The sequence below is a fragment of the Phaenicophaeus curvirostris genome, chromosome 6 (assembly GCF_032191515.1).
Source record: "Phaenicophaeus curvirostris isolate KB17595 chromosome 6, BPBGC_Pcur_1.0, whole genome shotgun sequence".
In the NCBI taxonomy this organism is placed as follows: domain Eukaryota; kingdom Metazoa; phylum Chordata; class Aves; order Cuculiformes; family Cuculidae; genus Phaenicophaeus; species Phaenicophaeus curvirostris.
The window spans coordinates 46,955,358-46,980,720 of NC_091397.1; the positions used below are offsets into that span (position 1 = coordinate 46,955,358).

At 39.8% G+C, this 25,363-nt stretch overlaps 1 protein-coding gene across 5 annotated transcripts in view; it reads right to left on the bottom strand.

Moving 5' to 3' along the window:
• Positions 1–18,205, bottom strand: part of GADL1 (glutamate decarboxylase like 1) — an 87,006-nt gene extending 68,801 nt beyond the window's left edge. For 3 of the 5 annotated variants that reach the window (XM_069860130.1, XM_069860132.1, XM_069860135.1), the window contains exons 1-6: positions 18,135–18,205; positions 6,162–6,331; positions 5,128–5,254; positions 3,346–3,436; positions 2,556–2,662; positions 1,048–1,163 (exon numbers count right to left, since the gene is read on the bottom strand). In XM_069860130.1, coding sequence (XP_069716231.1) covers positions 1,048–1,163; positions 2,556–2,662; positions 3,346–3,436; positions 5,128–5,254; positions 6,162–6,331; positions 18,135–18,141 — 618 coding nt within the window. In that variant the 5' untranslated portion in view covers positions 18,142–18,205. Of the gene's footprint in view, positions 1–1,047; positions 1,164–2,555; positions 2,663–3,345; positions 3,437–5,127; positions 5,255–6,161; positions 6,332–6,834; positions 6,845–9,033; positions 9,056–18,134 lie in introns of those variants that run through there. The other 2 variants (XM_069860133.1, XM_069860134.1) reach the window with 2 other exon arrangements.
• Positions 18,206–25,363: the final 7,158 nt, after the last annotated feature.

A 25,363-nucleotide genomic window follows, 5' to 3' on the forward strand; every position in this document is an offset into this window, starting at 1 on the left:
AACCTAATTCTTTACTCCTTAGTTATTTTTAAGATGCAATGTGATAGATTAATTATGAACTGGCACGTCGTATCATATACATACTTTTCAGAAAGAAAAAACACTTAATATATTTTGGCTGGGGGAAAAAAAATCCCTTTAGTTAGGTAATTTGGATTCCCTTCCAAAATACATGTGCTGTCTTAGGCAACTTATGCAACGCCTTGATCCCTTGGGCCTCTTCAAAATAAGCCTCTTGTCTATTTACACTACAAACTGTTAGGAGCATAAACTTAAGAGCTAAATTTTTTCTAGGACTATATACTTCCTACTACAACAAAGTTCTAGCTTCCATTGGGGCCTTTATAAAGTGGAATCAGAATTAATAACAACTTTGTACTAATCAAATTATAAACTCTTAAAATCAGAGGGACAGATGAGAGAAAAACCTCAAAAAGTTAGCTTCAGAATAAATGTATGAATATAACTCGATTTCCCACAGGCAGTTTGGATATATATTATTCAAAAACCGTAAAACTAGCCATATATTTTCAATTATTTAAAGAACTCTCTAAAGAACCAGAGGGTTGTTCTAAAATGCTTTACCGTGCGTTTGGTTCTGTACTACGACCAATCAGCATTCAGACACATGGCAGAGTGGGAGCCACAGAGAGCAATCTCACAAGTCCACAAATGTTCAGCTCAGCACATACTAAACCTGCAGAAAAGAACTTTGACACCCAAAACCTACCTATGGCTCCTGTTAGATTTTACGCTATGGGAAACCAAATGCTGCAGACTTCCACAACACACCATATGGATTCTGCTTCAGGTTGGCCCCATGTGCAACCTATTCTTGAATCAGCAGTTTCCAAGAGCAAGAACATCTGCGTTTGTTTTCTGAGAGCAAGGAAGCTTCTATAGGGACTACTCCACTTAGCTCCAATATTCCACATCATATACTGATGACAAGTTTATTGTACCAACTCCCCAACAGATATGCAATTGATATAATTTTGCAGCCATTTAAAAAAGAAGTTAAAAAAGCTTCTTTTGTTTCATTTTTACCTCTTCTGAGGTGAACAGGACTAGTCTTGGCAAACCCGAAAGCCCTTTTTCCTTTACATCAGGACAAAATTTGTATCTTGCTAAGTTCATAGCATACATATTAGAAACAGAGCCACCTGCAGAAAAAGACATACAAGTATCATATTAGTGACAGTCCTAGTACCTGTCCCTGTGTCTGAGTGCTTGGCCTATCAGGGAAAAAAAATAACAATATAGTTAGCCTACAGATGCATCTATCATAGCTCATTTCCTCCCCAAAAGCCTACAGACATAAAATGAACTTAGGGCTCTGCAGCTTGCACAGAAAGAGAGCACGTTTCAGTGGTCTTTGGGGATATTTCCTGAAGAATAAGAACTGTGGCCAAACAGTCCTCTCCAACAGAATACCCTGCAAGAGTTCCTTTCCATTTACACCGAAGCAGGGCCCATTCAGTTGCCTGCACAAAGCTCAGCTGTGGCTGTCTAGGAGATTTCTTGAGAAACCAGGCTTCTTTAATGGGGGGAGAGAAAACAACCAACCAACCATAGTGGGTGGTAACTGGAAGATCTACAAGGTAAGATCTGGAGGGGTTTTATTCACATAAAGGAACAAAGTCAAAATGGTAAGAAAAAACTTTACATAAAACTAGCACAAAAAGTACAATTCATTTATCACTGACAGCATCTCAGTAAATTTTAATCAAGCTATTCTGCCATATAAGCAAGGATTCTACTGGAAATACCTATCAAATGTGATGTGAAGAAAATGCATACCATTAATACATTTTTCTAAAAATTTTAGGGGATTTTAATTTTTTTTATTATTCTACTACTCACATGTAGGCTAGAATTTCCAACTTTGTTTTGGTCTGGCGGAGTGGAAGAGTGGTGTAAATCCATTTACTCATTTCATTTCTCTTCTGACCCCCAAATTAGACAGAGAAGTTCCACATCTAGCCCAATAATTTGTAGAATAATATCATCATGTTTCATTATTTCAATACAGTGGGCTGGTATGCTGCTTTACAGAACATCTGAAAACCATGGGTTACCATGGGTTACCATGGCTGGTCTTATAACATTTAAAAAACAACTATCAAACGCAAGGAGTTAAGATAATGACATTCCCACTAAGATAAACTAAGGCAGGATACACAGATCAGTGCCCTCAGGCACCACTGTTTGGTGTCTAGCACATAAATCAGCTCCATGTCTGTTATCAAACAATCTGACTCAATGTAATGAAGTTGTTGCCATTGTTGTTAATAAGGTCACAAAGAGCATCCTCTATAAACAATTATTTTCCACATTATTATATTTAACACAGAACTGTTTTCATCCATTCACTGATCAGATTCACAGAATTATTACTAGAAACACAAAATAAGCCTGGATTAAATAGTTGTATGTGTGCAACACTGGATTTTTTTGAGTGCATTTTCAAATATTCTACATGAATTCAATGTTCATGGAATTACTGGTATTAGTTGGCTTATAATGACTCGGCTTGAAATCTAAACTGTTCCTACCTGGATTAAATATACCATCCCCTTCTTCCCAGCCTATGAACTCAATCATTTTCTTGATGACTGCTTCTTCCACCAACAGAAACACAGGGGATACTTCATATGTATATCTGAACAAAAATAATAGCATCATGATTGGTATTAAGACTACAGAACTCCTGCCACAGAATATGCCTAAAACTAGATAAAGGTTTCTCGTGCCTTTGTCTAATCTATCAGAAGTTGACCACCAACAGCAGTAGAACTCTAAACTAAAATTACTATGCATCAGACCCACTAGAGCAATTACTTAGCTCCTGACAGCATCACATTGACACTTCCACTCAAAGTAATACATCAGAGTTCGCTGTCAATATAGGTCACACACTCAAATTTCAGCTATAATGATCTACTGCACGCAACAATTCATTTATTTTTTTAGGTTTTACATTTGCAAGTAAACAGTAGACAGGTAACCATTTGCATTCAGCTGTACAGAATTTTTCAAAGGAAATGAATGACTAAGCAAGTCTATTAATTCATTTTTGTGCACTAAAACCCAAAAAGTATAGGTTTAAAAGCACTGAAAAACAAAGATCTCTCCTCTTAAGCAGTACCTCACAAACTAGAAAAAGGCCTAATCAGCTTAGTCAAGTTTCTGGTGAGTTATTCAGCCAGACTGTTTTCTCTCCCCAATTTTTGCACATTTCCTACCACCCCTGTAACACTGGAAAAAGAAATCAGAAGGCCAGAGGGGAACCTGTTATTCTGAAATGCATGCTAATTCATCAAGAGGAGAAAGAAAGACACTTACACACTTGGGTTCAGTGCTTCTGTAATGAAACGAGCCACTAACGAGTAATAATCTGTTCCAGCATACAGCTGATTGAAAAATCTTGGGTGACCTGAAAATACAGATGAAAAGCAGTGACAGCGTATATATGAAAAGAAAATATATCACGTGTTCTCTCAGCTGAATGTTGATCACTGCAAACCGCAATTCACTCCATCATTCTCTCAGTATTTTCTGGACTTGCTGTCCTTTTCTTAGGTTAGGCAATACTTTGAAAGTAAATTTAATAAACACTTCCAGGCCCCAAAACAAGGTTTGAGAGATGGAAGCAGTGCACAGAACAAATGTGGGTTGCTCACAAGTTTTACAAATTAAAAAAAAAAAAGGAAAGGGATTGACAAATATGTACACATAGTGGTTTTTAACAGTGGTCTTGAGAGGCCACAATGGATGTTCAGCCGAATCTTGCTAAGCAGTAGAATGCAAGAACCTGCCAGTCCCAGGCAGCTGTGCCTGTGCTCCCTTCAAAGTCTCAGTAATGATAGAGTGAGGCAGTATAACAGCTTGAAAAAATGTGCTGCAGACTTAAAATTACAAGGTCAGTGTTTACCAGCTTGAAATGCTGAGATATAACTAATTATGAGCAAAGTCTATACTACTGCTGACTATAAAAAACACTTCAGCAGTGGAATCATCACCTAAATTTTAATCCACAGCATAGCACTTTTGCATGCAAAACCAGGTAAACCGTATGGCTCCATTTACATTACATCTGAGGATTCAATAAATGTTTATACTTAGATTAAAGACTATTTGCACAGCATATTTTTTTATAAGCAATAACCGTTCTAAGGTGACATAGTGTAACAAATTAAAATCTAAAGGTAATTTGCAAAAGTAAGATAAACAGAACACCTTCCAGTAACTCAGTAATTATATCTGCATATTATTAGTGCACCCCCCGTAGATCAGTAATGCTACTTTTCTATGGTTTTCAAAGGCATGCATTCACTCTCAAATTTATTTTATGGTTTTACTTTGTAGCAACAGTGGCACTAGCAGAAAACATGCCCTGGAAATGTGCAGCTAACTATCTCCTTCTCACTTTGCAAAACACGGCCTAAGCTATGCCACATCTGAAATGCTGAGCTACTGATCCACAGCACTATTTCCTGAACAGATGTTCTTCATCCCTTTTCACTAGGATTGAATTATATTACACATGCTGCAGAAAGGTTAGCTAAAGAGACCTAATCCTGCAGAGATGTGGTGTACTGTCTCTGAAACACTGCAGGCTCTCTCCTCACAGTGTCTGGAATGGGAATTACTGCTTATCAGCAAATTAACACCCAATGAGACTATTGCACAAAAAGAACAACAGTAAATGCAGTGTAATCATCACTAAGGATGTATGTGGGCAATGATGGTGACTCCAATCCTCACCACTCAGAGAGCAGAGAAATCACATACAGCAGTCTTTCTTCTGTCTGTTTTGTTAGAACGTTACATCATACATGTCTAGGTGACTTTCACAGACTTCAAAATGACAGAATCTACCAGTAATGTCAATGGCACCACAGGAGCTAGTTTTCAATTAGTTTGCCATGATTACACATTTTAGTCAAACCTATAGCGACCAACATTCAAAGAACTGAAACACAGCCAAATGTTTGCATACTTATACAGGCAAGCAGAGAACAAACATTCACGTTTGTTCCCTGAAAGGTAACAGAACTCTGTAAACATTATCCTGCCTTCCTAGGTTAGCATACAAAATAACTTCACTAAGAATCGCATTCCTACTGGTTTTGACGCTGTATTGTATAACATCCCGGCAGAGCTGCAAGAGTTTCTGATTAGATTCTCCAGTGTCCTTCATTTCCAGATCAAGAATCTGCTTCAGTGCTTCAGGTGCCCGCCATTCACAAACCTAACGATAGGGAAGAGGAAGACAGCAGCAGTCAACAGGTTAGCCAACAAGAGGAGGTTGTAAAAGTACCAGGTAAGCACCACCTTCACCACTGTTTTCACAAAACTGCTCATCACAGTGCACCATGCTGCCAGAAAACATCTCTGTAAAACAGATGTTGTGGAATCTTGGGTTTGTGTTTCAGGTATTCCTTGACCATAAAAATAGAACAGAAAAGGCCAGAAGGAGGAAAAGATTTGGAGGAGTATAAGGTGTGCCTGTTGCAATGCAGGGATGTAGAAAACCAACCTCAAGTCTGCAAAACAGTCAGTCTTACTCACAGCTTGTATATTCTAGCTAGGAGCAAGAGACCTGCACGTAAAATTCTATCCTTAGCTGAGGATTTGCAATCACAGTATTTTCAGATACTCCTCTGCCGAGGAGTAGAAGCAATCTGTGCATGACCAAAGGCAAGCATGCTCCATTTGCAGCTTCTCTTCCCATACACTCTCTTAAGCAGGGGTTCTGTGAAACCCATAGTAATTTCAATGTTGCCTCTCCACAGTGCTACCATGTCCACAGTTCCTCCTTCTTGAATACCAACACCCCTTAGGAGCAAACAAATAACTCCCCTCCCAGCAAGCAGGGAAAACACTGCACTCGTTTGTCAACTCAATGAAAGTGACCATTGTACTCTAACATGAAAATACTCATTATATTCTAGCACATATGTATGCTAATTATGTTATTGAAAGGTTTTATAATACAATCTTTCTTAATTTGGAAGGCTGTCTTTTTATTTCAGAGCCAGGCACAGACTAGAAGCAATTCTGAGGCTACTTAAAGTGCAATAAAATACAGCTCCGAAAAAAAATTGATCCATGCTTCATTATCTTTGTTACAAATTCTCAGCACTCCATGGCTTTACCTTTTCCGTGACATCATCAGCTTTCTGGATGATTTCTTCCATTATAATCTTACAGGCCTCTTCCACAAACTTCTCCCCTGCTTTAGAGTCCATTATTGGACCATTTAGGATGACCCCATCCACCAAAACAGCATTCTTCTTCTGGAGCATCTCCTGTTTGCAAACACCAACTGTAAGATAAATAACTTGCCATTAAAGCATAGCCTGAACAACTGAATCATAAATGAAAAAAATACTCATTCATTGCTGAAGGTATAGTCAACCTAAAGGAAAAAATTTACATCAATTTTTCACATGTACAAACATCTTAGATTTTGGTGGAAGAATCTTTACAGACCAAAAACCCCAATGCATTATTTAAACATAGACTGTTATTATGTAAGTAATAATGGTCTACTATACAGTACCTACTTCTTTCTGTAGCGTACAAAAAACATGCAAGGCACCTCCTAAACAGAGAATACTGTTCTGTTCTAGAACACTATACAGCTGGATTAACAGAAATGAAGTGTACGATAATAAGCTTTTTTTTTTAGCTGAAAATATTCCCTCCACAAGTCATCCCTCCTGCTCCCCTTCCAGCTTAATTTCCCATTTATTTATTCTACTCCTTCCCACCAGCCAGTCCTATTTCTCTGAGACCTCTGCATCCTTTGCAAAATGTTTTACTAACCCACACTCCATGAAGATAAAACCTTTTGAGATTGTTGTCAATATCGCCTACCTGTATTTATCTCCTTTCTGCTCTCATTCTATTAAGTGCTCTTAGTCACTAATTACAGTAATTTGCTGTGCAGATCATACTGTTTATTCACTTCAACAATGACCTCTTTCCTTCCCCCCACTTTTAGCCACAAGATGTACTCTCTGGATGTGTTCCATAAACAAATTACCATTTTCTCCCCTACATTACTTCTGAAAGTACATTCAAGATGCTTATAAGATACTGACCAACAGTGGCAATGACGTATCTATTTCATGTATTGATTTCATACGGCAAGATCAGGAGTCCAGTTTTAATCAACGTGAGGATAAAGATGAAAGTGAGACATTTGGAGATACTGAAGGAACAGACATTTGAAACAGTATAGCGTTGAAATGAGAAGCTGTAACCACCACACCCAAATTATCTAGGTTACAGACAGCATCTGTTCACTGATCTCACCTTAGAATAGGTAGGACCTATGAAGCCAGGCAGCACTGACTTGAAGGATTCTTCAGCTACAGTGAGGATGGTGGAAGAGTAAACATGTACAAAGGAGAAAGTTCTAAACAACTTTATCTTCTACTTTACTTTTTGATCAAGTTACAAAGTAGAAAATAAAATAGCTTTTTCACAAGTCTAAGCAAACAACTGAATTTCCAGAAGACTGCCAGACACTGCAGTCTAACACATTTATCATACTTATCATTTCTCATGCGCAGGAGGGTATAGAAGAAAAAAAACACACTGCCTAGAAAGGTGCATGACTTTGAGGTCCATTGATTGAAAGAAACCCTGCCAATCCCATGAGCTTTTATTTACAGATGACTCAGAAAAGCTGTTTGGTTCACTTTCACTTACCAAGAGAGCTGACAAACAAGATCATATTCTAACATAAGTTGGAATCTCAGACTTCCCATAACACTGATGACAAAAGTGACACACACATCCTGCATTTCTAAAATTACTTCTATTTTTATCCAAAGTAGCTATACACTATATTTTGCTGAATAGCGTAGCCTTCAGCACATTGTTATAGGAGAGGTATAAAGGTTCTTGGGGGGCAGATACAGAACAGGCAGATAAACGGTATTACATCTTCAACAGGCAAAGAAGGAAAATCACAGACTTCAAAAACATCAATTCTCATCATGCTTCCTAACACACCACAGCAGAGGGAATACAAAGAAACTGCAGCTTTGAAAGTCTTAGAAGTTTCTCTCTGAAAACACAACCTAGTGGGTCAACTTTACAAGACTTAACACACCAGGTGCTAACAAGGTATTGGAAGGCATCAGGTCTTTCGGCAGACAATACAGGGACTACTTTTGGATTGAGATTTTTTTATTATATTTGATGAATGAACAGCTGCCTTAAGTACTAGCCAGAGCTTAACATAAACACACACAAAAAAAAAAAGCAATCTCAGTCTCAACATCATGTGGAAATGCCACCATCTCCATGTATGCTAAATGTGTTTTGTTTCTACGGAAAAGAGGACAGGATCTAAAAAAACTACATAGGAGATAAATATCTACCACAGATCACAGATATTGATCCTTCCTTTGGTTACAAGAAAAGACAGTCAAGCAATAGAACTCACTAACTCTTTGTTTTTTTCTGCTCTGTCTCTCAGGTCTCTGCTAGAACCAGAGCTGTGCAAAAGCCTTGTTGGTAACTCCATCAGCCCTGTTTCTGACACTTGCACAGCGATGTAACACTAATACTTCCGAGACTTTACACTGATCTCTTCCAGGGATTCTGTGAAAAGGAAAAGCAGAATTTTATTTTTTCTACCAGATCTTTAGTGTCCAGGTGATGGTTCTAACAACAGCTCCCTATTTGAAGCATGTCTGTTCACCTCTAGAGACTGTTTTACAGTCTCCATAGGGCACTTTGTGGAGATTGAGGACAAAGATATCTTCTGGAAAATGGGCAATAGTCTACATCTAGTCCAAACATATCTGAGTTGAGCACAGTCTATGAAAGAGAAAGGCAAAGCAGAAGGGTCAGAAAGAAGGAAAAGAAAAAGAGTTTTCATTTCAACTGCAGTTTACCTGTATAAGGCTCCAGCAAAGAGTTCAGGACTTAGCCCATGTTATACTTTATGAAATAATACACCTTGCAAGTACTTACCACTTTCTCAAAAACTTTTTGGTTGCCACTTACCGTTTCAATCTGAACTTGCTGAGCTGTATCATACCATGAGACTATTACTGGAAATTAACAGGAACAACTATTTCACAATCAGCAGCTAGATCAAGCACCAAACAGATATTTTTTGAGGTAAAGGGCTTCAGGTTTTGCAAGCCACTATTGGATATGAATACTATTCCCATCCCTCATGATTTTACTGCAAATCCCGTAATAATTAATCTTCTACTTATAACTGCCTGACTTCTAGAGATCTTACCATAATTCCAAACTCTTCTCTACTGAAAAATAAATGTTTCCTCTCAGTTGCAGTAAAAACCTTGAAAAAGAAAACTAATTAGATGACCAAAGTCTGAATTTCCATAACTTTTTTTTAATTATTATTACTTTTTTTCAGAAGATCCTATGATGAATTTATGATGTTTTGGTTGAGTGAGCCTCCAGAAAGATTCAAAGTTCATTTTTTATGTCACAGTACCCATTTAAATAGCATGCCTTTAACACCTTTTCAGAGCTCAGCATCCAAGCTAAGAAACACACACACAATCTTTATGAGCTGATAATTCTCATTGTCTCTTTGAAATAAAGAAAAATTTAGAAGTGTCATACCTCAAATGCTCAAAACATTATTTTTCCAAGAATTTGGGGCTTTTTACATACCTGTCACACACACACTTGACTGAGCTAAGGGAATGCGCTCCACATGGAACCCACTCATAGAAACAGCATCTTGTCACATATACCCTTTCTGTTTTCAAACACGATAGACAAACAATCTAGAGATGTGGCTGCAATAAATACATTATTTTCTATTTAAGCATACAGAAACAGACTCCTAAGCAGACTCAGAAAACAGACTCCCAGAAAGTATGTAAAATGTAATTTCAGCCAAATGGCTCAGCTTGAAACAGAAATAAAACTTCACCAAATGGAAGTGCTTTAAATTTGCATTAAGGATTATTGACCCTTCAAGATATCCTTTGGCAAAAGAGAAGACTTGATCCTCCTCCAGTTGAAGGCAATTGGGCATTTAGCCACCAGCTTCAGCAGCAGCAGAATCAAGCTGATAATTCTCACATTTCATCCTGAATGAAATATTCTATCACAGAAACCTAAGGATTTCCAACCAGCATTTCATTTTTATGATCAATATTCTCTTCCCAGCAGGAAAAAATAAATTAATTGGAGCTGAAATAATATACAAAAAAAAAATAACACTTCTTTCAGAAGTTTCTATATCTTTATGTAAGCACTACTAAGTATTTTTAAAGCTGCATCTGTGTTTCCATAAACATATATAGACACTTTCTCTGCTAATTCTTGCACTACAAAAAGAAACTGGAGCCTTATACTTGGCACATTCTAACAACATTTGGGAGAGTAGAATAAATGCCCAGAAAGATTTACTGCTCACAAGGAAAAGGCAGAAACAGAAGGGCGTGGCTGTGAAAGAGTAGCTTGTGCTTGAATGCCAGAGTCAAATACTGTTCAATCTACACTGTACTAGCACCACAGACCATTACAGTCAATGCAAAAGGCTACCTTTGACCAAAACCTGATTTCTGCTCTGAAACAAATGCAATAATAGTTGCCAGCATTAATCAGAAACAGATTTTAAATTACTCATCGTGTATGATCTAGCCATGGTTCTTCTTTCAGAAGACCTCAGTATTTTCTTTCAGTGCATCCAGCAAAAGGAAACAAGTGAACTTCACTGTTAAGACTCCACATGACTGTGTTTAAGGGGTTACTGTGGTGCCATGTCATGTATCAAGGTATTAAAACAAAAACCTTCCCCACTATATACACTGTCCCTTGGCATACATAATGCTTAAAGACAATTCTGTTTCTTTAATCCTTCCTTTCTTTACATCTGTGACTGAATTAAACCTACATCAGTTTTAAGGCAATATACACTGTTTCTTAGTAAACCAATTTCCCAGGCCTGTTGCCAAGTAGCAATGCAGGTTCCTTAGAATCCAGTATATAGGTTAACTTGGTGTCCTGGTAAAGCCATTCATAACAGAAAAAAAAAAGAAAAAAAAAAAAAGTAGACACAGGTATGGAAGGTCTCATGCAATTGTCCCTATACTACACACTCCTGCAGGTTTATGGACCAGGTCTGTGGACAGAGAACAAATTCAGTGCTTCCCTTTGGAAGGTCTGCAACAGCCCCTCCTGCACACTGGAATCCTCAAATGTGAAAATGTAAACACGACCTTTATAGAGCAGGGCCAGAGATAAACAACAGTTTTTGTGTTCAGGCTCAAAGGGTCCTAAATAAAGTCTTTGAGCACAGCGCTAGCACTGAACAGCAACAGTACAAAAGGGTCCTGTTCTCCATCTCACACCTGAATTTCCCATTCTGAAAGGAAAGGCTGGGAGGAGAGAGAGAAATCTGGAGAGGAGCCCCAGTGATGAATATCTGACAGGGAATGCAAGGTCCATGCTAGGAGAGAGGTTCTGCTTTCACAGCTGTTTCCAGAGTCATGAGGGGGCCTCCTTATTAAGCTGAATGTTCATCACATGTTGTGCCCATTCACTGTGTGCCAAGCACTTGCTATACATAACTGCACTAGGGAAAAAAAAAAAAAAAAACAAAACAAAACACAACACACAAGCAGACAAAAATTAAGAAAGAAGAATCAGGAATTTTTACGCAGCCAAACCTCAGGAACTAATGTTAATGTTTAATAATGACTTCTCAGTGCTCTGACCAACTAACTACAGGAATGATTCATTCTGTAACATTTCCAGTTAGGAAGAAAGGCTGTGGAGAATTGGAATTCAGCTTGATGAGAAACTGAGAAATGGTAGATGCCAAATATGAACTGGAAATCTCAACTCCCTGACCCCAGTGAGATTCTCTCAACTCACATGTTCTAATTTTTAACGTCTAGCGACAGTGCAGGGAGCATCCGAGAAACAAAATGGCTTTTATTTTAATTAGAAGTTGCACATTGATAATGAACATGTAATGAATGTTCCTTTTTCTAGGGAAAAATTAATATACTTGCAACATCCAAGTCAATCACAGGGACTACGCATGGGATAGCAAAGTTACCTTCAGGATGATGACTTCAGACAAAAGTGATGAATACATGTGTGACCTACATTGAATATAAAGGATCCCCAAGTATCATTTTTTTCCAGCAGAAAGCAGTGAAGTGGAAATACAATTGTTTAGGTTTTTTCCCAAATGGAAGTCCTGCAACTTGATTTAAAAGAGTGTATGACAGCCTGTAATTTCATGCAAGAACTATATTTTTGGGCATAACAAAAACAACTTAATTCCAGTCTTTCAAAAATCAGCTGAGAAAGCAGTAATTTACTAAAACTGAGTTTTCTGGGATTTAATACAAGTTAAAATGTAAAAATAGACTGAAAATCTAAATTTAATTTTAGGAAGTTTTATCTCTACATTCAATTTACAGTCAAAACAAGTTTCTTCCTCTCAACTTTTCTTAATATCATAACCAATTCCATATTTTCTGTTTCTTAGAAAGGATTTTCAATTGTTGTTCACCAATTTATGTCTTACAACGCTGCTCTGAGATATGCCCTTAGTTACTAACACAGGGAAGCTAATAAATCGCTAGCTAGGGAAGCTAGTAAATCGGGATACAACTTTCCAGCCCACTAGGTCCTCTGAACTAGTTCCAATGCAGACATTCATAATTTATGAGCACATTACGTACAGCAAAGGAGTTAATCCACTTTCAAAATGGAGCAAGCTGCCTTGTACAGACTGATATAAAGTTGCTGGTCAGATCAGCAGAAACCAGTCACGCAGCTGATGGACCCAGTTACTTCAGATCACACCTGCCTTGCTTTTCTTATGTGGCTTTCAGAAACTACTCCTGAGCTGCCAGAAGCCACACTGCCAAGTGACAATACAGTGGTAAGTGCCATCTGAAGACACGAGCAGTCCTTTTCAAGGGCAGCAGCCTGGATAATGCCTGGTAGAAGCACAGATCTGACCATGCTACCGATGCTACGGCTCACCAATAAGACCCTGTGATCTCTGCCCCAGCAAGGCAGCTGAAAGAGGTCCAAACAGAATCCTCACATTACCTGCAATGACACTGTACCCAGGATGCCAGCCTTCCATTTTTCCTCTAGGGAAGCCAGAAGATGGGTAATATTTTGTTGGGAGTTCTTTTGATCATGCCAAAACTTTTATCAGTCATTTGAGATCAGCAGCAGCACTGCAACCAAATACCAAGTACATACAGCATTTGTTGCTTGCTCTTTCCCCTTCAGGCAGGTGTAACAGCTTTTTAACATGACATATGGGCCCCAAAGGGGGCTCAGTAATCCCTGAACAATAGAGTAGGTCTGCTTGAGAAAAATTAGTTTGAGAAGCTCAATGAGACACAAGCTGTCCTGCAGTGCATCTAGCAGAGGGATGCCAAGCCACTTATGAGACAACCTTTCTTGTTGAAACCCTGACATTTGCCAATGGATAAAATCATATTTATGAGGCTTTTCAGCTTACATAAGGTGAGATGTGACAAAGGGCAGGGACATCAAAGCTTTAAAGCCAAAAGCTCTTCCAAATTGTCAAGATTTTACCAGCTACTTTGCAGAGTTATTGCTACTTCACTGACAAAAGACCTTGGCCACTAAGAACCACTCACCTCATCCTATTTATGGCACTGAAAAACCTCTGTTCCAGTGACTTTTTCTTTAAAGACACCACTATTTGCTGACTTTTGACAATTTTCTATTAAAAAACAAAAACAAAAAACAAGATCACATACACTCAAAGAGTAAGAGTTGGACATACATACATTTGAACCAGGTCAAAGTCACCTTTTGTTACCCTTAGAGCAGCCCTGGCAACACCTAGAACAGAAACAACCTCCACTGACATGTACCCAGCGACTACCATCCGCCTTTTAAATTTATTAGTCCCTCATTGCACATGTTTAAATCCTGTTAATGTTAAAATAAGATAACTTGTGTACAGAGATGGGAGAATAAAAAGGGGGTGGAGGGGTAGAAATGGCCCAAATTTAGCCATGTCCTGCTGAGTACCCTTGAGCTATCAATGCTTTACTAAAAACTACCTCCAAAACCCTCTACAGTTTGTGACATGGGACAAAGCAAAAAAAGGCCACAAGAAACTTAAATTTTGATTTTGCAAAGCCTGTAAAGGTAGCTTCTGTAAATGTCTGGGATGAGCATTAAGACTGAACATCTCAAATCTGACTGCAGCACTGCAGGAAGTCAGAGAAATACAAAGACATGTACTTCAGTGTATCCATTTTTCTGCGTCTCGAACACGTAATAAATACCCACAGGAATACAAATGGTCTTTACAGATGCAGGCTGCTTAAAATAATCAAGGGCAGTAAAATTAAGCCACATGAAATCTAAACTGTTTAATAGGCAATAATAGCTGAATCAGTATGCAACAAGATCTCCCAGTGCATTAAAAAGTGTCAATTCTTGGTTGTATAAATGACAGCTTGAAAGATGCCTTAATCAAGAAAGAAAAATTATTTATTGAACTTCTCAAATGTCAAATTAGGCTTCTTCACTAAACATTCATTAACTGCCACGCAAATTCTTATTAATTTAAAGCACAATGAATGCACTCACACAGAATGGCTTTATTTGATGCAAACTTCATTTCTTGCAAACCCATGTTTCCCCTTCTCTGATGATGTTGCACTAGCAAAGATCCTAGCTTTTTTTTTTTATCAGATCAGATTTTAAGGCACTGGAGAGATCCTATCCCTCTGCTCTGACCAAAATACTAACCCAAGTGTCACATTACCAGAGCCTTAAAGTCACTCTAGCTTCCAGGATGTTTTACCATGCTTCACATGACACCTGTTTGAGATGGCAACACAGCAACACCTTACATGAAATAAAGGCTTGCTGACTCACCTCACCCGTCTGCTGGCAGATGCAAACCACATAACACCCCAAACTTAACATGCACACACTGAGCAGCCAGCAATACCAAAGCTAAAAAACAGCATACTGCATAAATGGTGGCTGATCCTTTCCTCTTGTGGTTTCCAGCTCTCACTCTGTTTGTTGCACTTGATGAGCTAGTAATAACTTGCTTGAGACTCTGCTTAATAGACTCAGCCTTTATATCCCACAAGGGAACATCTCACCTATTTTTTCTCCACACACAGAAGTCTCCAGGCTTTCCCCCTGCCAAAACAACCTTGGAAAACTACCCTGATGCCAAGAGACTGAAGGATATATGCAGTCAAGACCGTTTCTGCACCTAGGAACAGGAATCTACAATTTGGTCCCCACTCACACACGGGATTTGGCTCTTTTTTGTGTTAGTGGAGGCATAGCCTAAAGAATCCTGTTACCCATCCCTGCACAGTCAGTAAAGATGCCCTTGCAGCTGTGGTGATGAGAGAAATTAGACTCAATTTGCAACAAGCCAGATGAACCTCACAAGCGCTTACTTTCAGATACATTAAGTATGTTAAAAATCAAACTCAAGAGTGCTCCTGCTGCATTCACAGCCACAGTAGTCACTGCAAGGATAATGCTGTGCACTGGGAAATGCAAACTGGTATTCACAGCAACTGTGTCCACCTTGATAGTTGGTCCAGTTGTGCAAAGCAAACACAGTGCTGCTGCTGCAACAGGCAAGTGTCCTTCAGTGTTTGTCTCACAGACATTTTCCCATACAACGTTAAAACAATCCATCAAAGAGCACATAAAATCAGCATTGAAAGGAGAAAGACTGCACATACCAGCTCAGAAAGATCTGGTTTTAAGCGTGGATGCACACTTGCTAGAAAAAAAAAAAAAAAACCACCAAACTTTCAAGAAAGGCCTTACCACATCAAGAACCCAAGCCTTCTTTCTCCAATAGCTTTGAATAAAGAGCAAAACCTTTCCCCAGATCCCAAATCATCTAAATCCAGAAATAATCAGATTACAGTCAACGTCCCCAGCAAAGAATACAGTACAGCTCAAGTTCCTTCACTAACCCACTGATGTGAAGAGAAAACACAACAAACCACAAAATGTAAAGGGAAGAGGGGACAGGAGACGATCTCAGTTGAAGGGAACACCAGCATCTTGGTCTTAGCAACCATTAGCAGCTTATCTTTGGTGTCATGGGGTCTCCCTCCCTGGAGATACTCAAAACCCACCTGGACATGATCCTGACAACCTGCTCTAGGTGAACCTGCTTTATCAGGAAGGTTGGACTCCAGAGGTCCCTTCCAGCCCCTACTGGACTCCGTGTGACTCTGTGCTGTCTTGGCAGAGGATCATAAGACAAGCTGCATCTGATGGGAATCACTTTTGCTAGCTGCTGCCACTCATACAGTAATGCTGCTGTTGCTACTTGTACAGTAGAGCCTTAAGCTACTATGAACTCTAGAACATACCACCTGCATACTAGAGTTGTGACATAACTTTACAAAGCTCATTCAATTTACAACAAATTAAGAAAAAGGGAATCATTGTCCTAAGTATTAAGTTTCTGGAGTTCTTATATTCATTCAATTTCAAATACATTATTTATATTTGGAGATTTTCCACCAATGGAGCACTAACGACTTAGATCACCCATGAATGCGAGACAGAACTTTTGGAGACAAGCTAGGAGACTGGAAGTAAAAGTTTTAGTGTCTCATCCATGCTTAGGGTAGAACTAAAAGAAACCTGTTGGATCTCAAGCCTTTTCGTCTGTTTTCATAAGAGATTCCCGATCTAGAATACATGGAAAAACTCTTATGAAGAATATTGATCTTGTGGGAGAGGGGCAATGCCATCTGCAAATACTTTTACTATTTTCTGGCTCAGCAACCAGCCTCCGCCCACAAGATCAAGGAATTTCTCACTTCTTAATCTTGCAAACACTGGCATACGTAAAGCTTAAGCATTCCAGAATTTAGTCTCTTCTAATTTTCCAAGCTTCTACAGGAGTTTCATTCTTGTATTAGCCATAGGTCTTCCATGTTTCTAACACTCATGAACATATGGTGAGCTTCTATTTTTCACTGTATAACGATGCAAGGCCTTCCAGTCAGTGCAAGTAACCAAGTTAATTTGATAATATATTTATAAAACAGGATTAACTTCATGAGACCTTTCGCTCCCAAGCAAACTGCCTTGAAAAAAACAATAATAAAAAAAAATTTAAAATGAAAAATAAAAAACTAAAAATTAAAAAATGAAACTAAAAAATAAAAACTAAAAAATAAAATACACCAGTCTTTAAAGATCATTTATTTCAACAAAAATACTATTCTGCATCCCATCTCTGGTAGCATTCAAGACCAGACTGGATGAGGCTTTGAGCAACCTGACCCTAGTGGAAGGTGTCCCTGCCCAAGGCAGGGGGTTGGAACTGGATGATCCTTCAGGTCCCTTCCAATCCAAACCATTCTATGATTCCATGGTCTTTAAGGTCCACTCCGACCCAAACCATTCCATGATCTTTAAGGTCCCTCCCAACCCAAACCATTCCATGATATTTAAGCTCCCTTGTAACCTGAACCATTCTAGGATTCCATGATCTTTAAGGTCCCTTCCAACCCAAACAATTCTACGATTCTATGATCTTTAAGGTCCCATCCTACCCAACCCATTCCATGATCTGTAAGGTCTTTTGTAACCTGAACCATTCTACGATTCCATCGTCTCTAAGGGACCTTCCAACACAAAGCCTTCTGTGACCTTTAAGGTCCCCTCCAATCCAAACCATTCTATAATTCTATGACCCTTAAGGTCCCTTCTATCCCAAACCATTCCACGATCTTTAAGGTCCATTCCAACCTAAACCATTCTATGACCCTTAAGGTCCCTTCCATCCCAAGCCATTCTATGATCTTTAAGGTCCACTTCAACCCAAACCATTCCACGATCTTTAAGCTCCCTTCCACCCCAAAGCCCTCGATGACTCCACGATGCTCGTAACGCGGATCGCTCACTCTCTGCCTCACCCCCCTCTCTGCACCCTCCCCCGAGCAGCCGCAGCTCCGTGCCCCCCCCCCCCCCCCGCCCCTCCCGCCGCCCGCCCCGCGCCCCCCGCCGCCCCGCACGCCGGCACCGGCACCGCGAGGCCTTCGCAGCCCCCGGCGAGGGGGGGCGAGGAAGGAGAAAGCGGCGGCCTTTACCCTCCATCTCGCCCTGGCGGTGGGGAGGCGCCTCCCCGCTGTGCCCCTGGCGGCTCCGAGCCTTCCTCTGCCGCCCGGCGCCTCTTTAATAGCCGGGAGCCACTGGCCCGCAGCCAACCGCCTCCTCCGGAGCGGGGCGGGCAGCCAGGGCCCGGGCGGGGGCTGCCAGCCGGGGGGGGAGCTGATCGTGGGAGCTGAGAGCGGGGGAGGTTGGAAGGGACCTTTATGATCGTGGAGTCATGGAATGGTTCGGTTGGAAAGGACCTTAAAGATCGTAGAATCATAGAATGGTTTGGGTTGGAAAGGACCTTAAACATCATCGAACGGCTTGGGTTGGAATAAACCCTAAAGTTCATAGGATGGTTTGCGTTGGAAGGGGCCTCAAAGATCATAGAATGATTTGGGTTGGAAGGGTCCTTAAACATGGTAGAATCATAGAATGGTTTAGGTTAGAAGGAACCTTAAACATCGTGGAATCATAGAATAGTTTAGGTTAGAAGGAACCTTAAACATCGTAGAATCATAGAGTGGTATGAGTTGAAAGGGACCTTAAAGATCATAGAATCATAGAATGGTTTGGGTGGGAAGGGGCCTCAAAGATCATACAATGATTTGGGTTGGAGAGGTCCTTAAACATCGCAGAATCATAGAATGGTTTGGGTTAGAGGGGACCTTAAAGATCATAGAATCATGGAATGCTTTCGGTTGGAATGGACCCTAAAGGTCATAGAATGATAGAATGGTTTGGGTTGGGAGGGACCTTAAAGTGCATAGGATGGTTTGGGTTGAAATGGACCTTAATGATCATAGGATAGTTTGGGTTGGAAGGGGCCTCAAAGATCATAGAATGGTTTGGGTTAGAGGGGACCTTAAAGATCATAGAATCATGGAATGCTTTCCATTGGAATGGACCCTAAAGATCACAGAATCATAGAATGGTTTGGGTTCAAAGGGACCTTAAAGATCACAGAATCATAGAATGGTTTGAGTTGGAAGAGACTGTGAACATCGTAGAATCATAACATGGTTTGGGTTAGAGGGGACCTTAAAGATCATAGAATCATGGAATGCTTTCGGTTGGAATGGACCCTAAAGATCATAGAATGATAGAATGGTTTGGGTTGGGAGGGACCTTAAAGTGCATAGGATGGTTTGGGTTGAAATGGACCTTAATGATCATAGGATAGTTTGGGTTGGAAGGGGCCTTAAAGATCATAGAATAATGTGGGTTGGAGGGGTCCTTAAACATCGTAGAATCATAGAATGGTTTGGGTTAGAGGGGACCTTAAAGATCATAGAATCATGGAATGCTTTCAGTTGGAATGGACCCTAAAGATCATAGAATCATAGAATGGTTTTCGTTGAAATGGACCTTAAAGATCATAGAATGGATTGGGTGGGAATGGATGTTAAAGATCATAGAATCATAGAATGGTTTGGGTTAGAAGGGACCTTAAAGATCATGGAATGGTCTGGGTTGGAATGGACCTTAAGGATCATAGAAGGGTTAGGGTTGCAGTGGACCTCGAAGATCATGGAGTCATGAATGGTTTGGGCTGGAATGGACCTTACAGATCATAGAATAATACAATCGGTTGGGTTGGAACGGACATTAAAGATCATGGAATGGTATGGTTTGGAATGGACCTCAAAGATCACGGAATCATGGAGTGGTTTGGTTTGGAAGGGACCTCAAAAATCATCCAGTTCCACCGCCCTGCCATGGGCAGAGACACCTCCCACCAGGTCAGGCTACTCAAAGCCCCATCCATTCTCATCTTGATCACTTCCAGGGATGGGGCATCAAGAGCTTTCCTAGGCAACCTGTGCAAGTGCCTTACCAACCTCATCATGAACAATTTCTTCATAATGTCTAAAGTAAATCTTTGCCCTTCCAATTTAAAGCCATTCCCCCTCATCCTATCACTCCATGCCCTTGTAAAAAGTCTCTCCCCATCTTTCCTGCAGCTCCTTCAGGTACTGGAAGCCCCTCTATGGTCTCCCCAGAGCCTTGTCTTCTCCAAGCTGAACAACCCCAACTCTATCAACCTGGACTCATAGCAGAGGTGCTCCAGCCCTCTGATCATCTTCGTGTCCCTTCTCTGGACCCGTTCCAATGGTTCCATCTCCTTGGGGGTTCATTGCTGTTACTGATTGTGACAGTGTCTCAATAGCCTGACCTGGTGCCACAAAACCCTTGCTGAGCATGAGGGGCAGCGGCCTGTCCTACATGGTGCTGCTGCTGCCCATCACAGCCTGGCCTGGCCCTGCCAGCCCTGAAGGGCTGTTTTTTAAAGAAGAACTCCAAGTGACCTGTGGCTGACCTGCTTATTCCAATTTATTCAGGACACCAGCCCCATTCAATGCAACTGAGGACTTCTTAATTCTCATCCCTTCTTTTCCTTGTAATTCCTACCTTTTTTAAATAGAAATTAAACAAGCTTTCTCTTCGACAAAAGGCATTAGTGGTGTTGTCACAGGAGTGTCCAAAAGCGTCCACAAATTAAATAGCAAAGACACTAAAACCTCATGCCTTCCATTAAAATTCAGGCCTGATTAAAGTTTAGCAGAGATTTTTGGAAGCTGGTAAAATATTCAGGTGTGAATTAAACATTTATTTACACATAGTATCCTAGTTGTCCTTGTTTGTGGGGAAATGAGCGCAGCCCTTTTCTAGCTTCAACTGCAGCCTCTACTAAGTCATTAATAACTTCTACAGCTTGCAGAAGGTAATTTTGTAGCCCAATAGATATCCTACACAGCAAGAGATAAGTCTTTGAACCTCATTGTGATAGATAAGATGGTCATCACTAAATTAAAAGTTCATAGTTGCCTGGGGACAAGTGATCATGGCCTGATTCCATTCATCATGGGTAAATGAAGGACAGCCCCAGCCAGAACTACGTATTTCTGCTGCTTCAAAAAAGCTAATTTCCACAAAGTGAGAAAAACAGTAAGGAGAACTCACAAGGCAAAAAAAAATTAGTGAGACACCAAAAGAGGGGCTTTCTTAAAGCCTCTATTAAGTGGGGAAAAGACTATGATTTTGCAGTCACAGAAGGTGGTAGCTTTCCCTTAGGAGCTCAAAGGTGGCAGTTAGAAATAAAATTGATAGGAGAAGTCAGTAGGCAGGAAAAAAATCTGTGGTTGTAAGAGTTAGACAAATGAGACGTTTTAAGTGTGTTAGGAATAAAAGAAAACCCAACGGTAATATGGGCCCACCAGTAAGTGTAGTTTGTAAGTGGGATTGTGCTGATGTGGAAAATGTAAATATCTTCAATAAGTACTTCTGTGCTACAAAAGAAACAATTAGTTGGATCTCAAAGGGACTATGAAGAACTGCTCCAGCCTGCTAGTAATTAAGAACGATAGGCAGAATGACCATTCTTCTAGAAGCAAACTGAGATAACTTTTACTTCCATTTCCAGAATAGATACTTGGGCTCTTTCACCTGTTTTAGTAAACTGTGGAATCTTTGTGAAATTCCAAAGGAGTGCTAGTTATACCAGTGGTCAAAAAACTGCAATTTAAATGGCAGGAAAATACAGGCCAACGTCAGAACCCCCAAAAATAGTGGGAATCACAGATTTAATTTTTGAAGTTTTCAAAGAAAGGAATAATTCCACTCTTTTTTATGAAGCATAGGTCAAATCAAACTTCGCTAAACTCTTTCTTTGATGAGATTGCTTCTTTGTTTAAATACATATTGATGATTTACTTTTCATAGAATCATAGAATAACCAGGTTGGAAGAGACCCACTGGATCATCGAGTCCAACCATTCCTATCAAACGTTAAACCATGCCCCTTAGCACCACTTTTAAGACAGTCTGAAAGAAAACATAGTAGCCCATGATATCATTAAAGCTCATGCAAAATTGACTAAGATTTGCCTAAATGACTGATGAAAAAAAAGCAGTGACAGTAAGGAACCTTCATTGAACAGGTATGCTTCTGTGAAAGGGGGGCCACTTCAGAAAATGACACAAAAAGGAGAGAAATTATAAAGGTAATAAGGACCAAGAAACCACATGAAGTAGACTGAATTGTGTGGCAAGCTGGGCCTTGTCAAACAAAATACATTTACTATAACTAAATCCCTGTAACAACTGTGAAGGATTGTAGGTGCTGTGTACTAAGAGGGAGATGGCACTTGCTGGAGAAGATTTAGGGTTGTAGTCACCAACTCATCATAAATGCTCACTCTGATATTGGTAGCGGAAAGGATTAATCTGCATCAGGGGAATAAGAAGTAGGGGAGATCATTTTATCTCTGGATATATCACTGAAGAGATCAATCTTGTATACTGTGTTTCTGCCCATGTTTTGGAAAAAAATGTTAAAAAATTGTAGTGGGGGCAGATTAAGAGCTGAAAATGTGATTTGAGAATTGAAGAAAAATGCTACTAAGTGAGACTTAAAGAGCTCTATCTGTTTATCGTATCAAAAAGATTGACTTGATTACAGCATATAAGTACCTCCATGGAGAAAAAAATACTGAATTCTAAAGAGCTTTTTAATCTAGAGGCAAATGGCATAACAAGAAGTTGTGGCAGAAACTGAAGTCAGATGAATTCAAATGAAGTATACAATTTTTCTTCTTATGGTGACAATACATGACTGGAACAAGCTAACAATGGCACCAAGACTTTTTTTATGGCTTTATGTCCCCCAAACAGTAAAAGATGTCCTTCTGGAATATAGGTTTTAGCCAAATGTATTTTACTACCCTCTGTGCTTTTACATGCATGAAATTCAATGACACAGGATACAGAGGAGATCAGACCACACAACTAAATGGTACCTTGTGGGTTTACTTCATTATTTCTTGTTATACTGAGTAAATATAAAAAGGGGTGGCTACTGGTAAGCATCCACTCAAGATGATATCCTTTATCAACCGACTGCAATCAGTCTGTATGAAAAACCTGACTATCCTGAATGTGTAGGATTTTAAATTATCACAGTACGTGAGACATTCTTGGCAAGCAGAGCATGAAATATCAGAAGACAATCAACATTAGTCACCTATTTTCATTTGTCAGTGCATTAAGCTGACAAGATTTCAATTAATCTGGGTCACAAAGGAGCTCAGAGGAGCTTAAGGGAAAGCTGAAAGAAAGGGCAGAAGCATGAATCCATTAAAAACACTAGCCATCGAACTTAGGTAACATTATAATTAAACTGCAAGCTTTGAAACATTGGCAGACAAACCAGACAACTAATTCTATATGCAATATTAGACTTGTAAATATACATCAGTTTTAAATATTTATTGGTTTCTTGCCCAGCTTGTGCATAAATGAATTGAGTTACCTCACCTGAAGCTATGATCCCCCATAATGAGCTGTGGTATGCAATGAAGACTAAAAGGTTTGACACTGACAAGTAATACCTACCTCTCTGAAAGTAGCCACGACCACACAACTGAATTGTGTTGTGCGTAAGCTATTGAGAGCTACATTTAAACATTAATGAATTAACATTCTTCTTAAATTGTTTCATTTACCAGAATGTAAACCTGCATCTTCTCTCTTCTGTTCACAGAGTTGGTATGGCAATGTTCACCTCAGTGCCCTTTCTGTTCTCATCCCCTGTCCTCCTTCCTGAAGTTTGTTACAGGAAGACTCAACTTTTCCATCAAATAAGGCACCTCCTCTAAACTGTGTAGAAAACCAATGGCCAAACCCAAAGAGTTAAAACAGAACAGTGGAATAACAATACATTCCTTCCTTCCTTCCTGAAGGAAGAACGAAGTGGGAGAGGGATAATTGATTTGGAGTTAGCATGAAAACTTTTTTTCAGTTCTGGTACCCCAAAATCCAAAAAAAGGGTGCTTTCCAAACAAGAAAACAATTTTATCCAGAAGATACTTAAAGATTTTGAAGTGCCTAATTTTGGTATGCAAACCTTAACAGCCTGTGGATGGTTCTGACTTCTAGAACTTTAGAAAAATGTGAGGCTCTTTAAATGGTCTTAAAGATGGAAGCTTTCAAAATGACCAGATACTTTTGCAAATCTAACCTAGAAGCTTCATAGAGTAGCATCTTAGTTTTTTGTCTGTCTTTTCCCCAGGAGAAGCTGTGAGCTCCATTTTCAGAATCATGAAGAATTCCCAACTCCAAATGGAGTAAATAAAAGATGCAGGATCCCTGCATTTGTGAAAATCAGATCCTGGGGCATTAATAATGGAAGTGTCATGTTTACCTCTATTGGTTTCAACATCACCTATAGAACTCAAACATTAGTAGTCAGATGCAGGTAACTGAGACAGGGAAGAAAAAGTATTAAGAGGTTGAAGGGCGTTCATTATCTTTTTGATGCCTTGAGGAATAATGTTGCTGTGCTACTGAAGGCCAACCAAAGGTGAACAGTGATAATTCTATACGGTAAAGTGAAGAAGTAGTTAGGGTCTCAAGTTGCAGCATCCAATGCCTTCAAAGGAACAATATTACATTAGCTGGCTGGTGAGATACATTGCTCAGAATATCACGGCTCAAAACAACAAACCATCAGTAGGTGAGGCTTGGATTGTAAAGGCATCAGCAGATACCAAAGCCAGCAGAAGGAATACTGAATTCAAGCACCAAAATACGGCTACAGGACACTATCTGGAGATTATGTTTTGCATATAGAGGTGATCAAATGTCCTTCCCTTGAGACACACATAGGCATCTTCAGATGTCCAAAGGTCACATTCTAGGTGGAGGAAAGCACAGGGAGCAGTTCACAAGGGGCAAAAACATCTGTATCTTTAGGGGGCAGGGCAAGGACCTGTCAAAAACCAAAACCCACTGCTGTCCTTGCTGATGGTGCCAGGGGCAGGATAAGTAGGAGCCAAGAGCAGCTTAAAAGAGTCAGAGACATTTAAAGGACATCCCAGCACTCTACCACAGGCCTGGGCTGGACATCTAGTTCACGCCTGTGGCAACCTCATGTTTCTAGCTTTATCCCCACTTGCTGCTCAAACACAAGCTCACTCAAATTGCTGGCAAGTGATTTGTGATTTCACAGACCCAGATTAGATACCCAACATCTATTAAATCTATCTATTAAATCACCTCTATATGTTTCTTGGAAAACAAAAAATGTAGGGGAATCCAGATAGGACTACTTGCAACCCTTGAACATGCAGCCTTTCCAGGCTGACTTTTGTTGAGTCAAGTCAATAACAATAATTACAGATATAACTGTTATTATTACCATGTTTAATAAAATAAGCCTCACAAC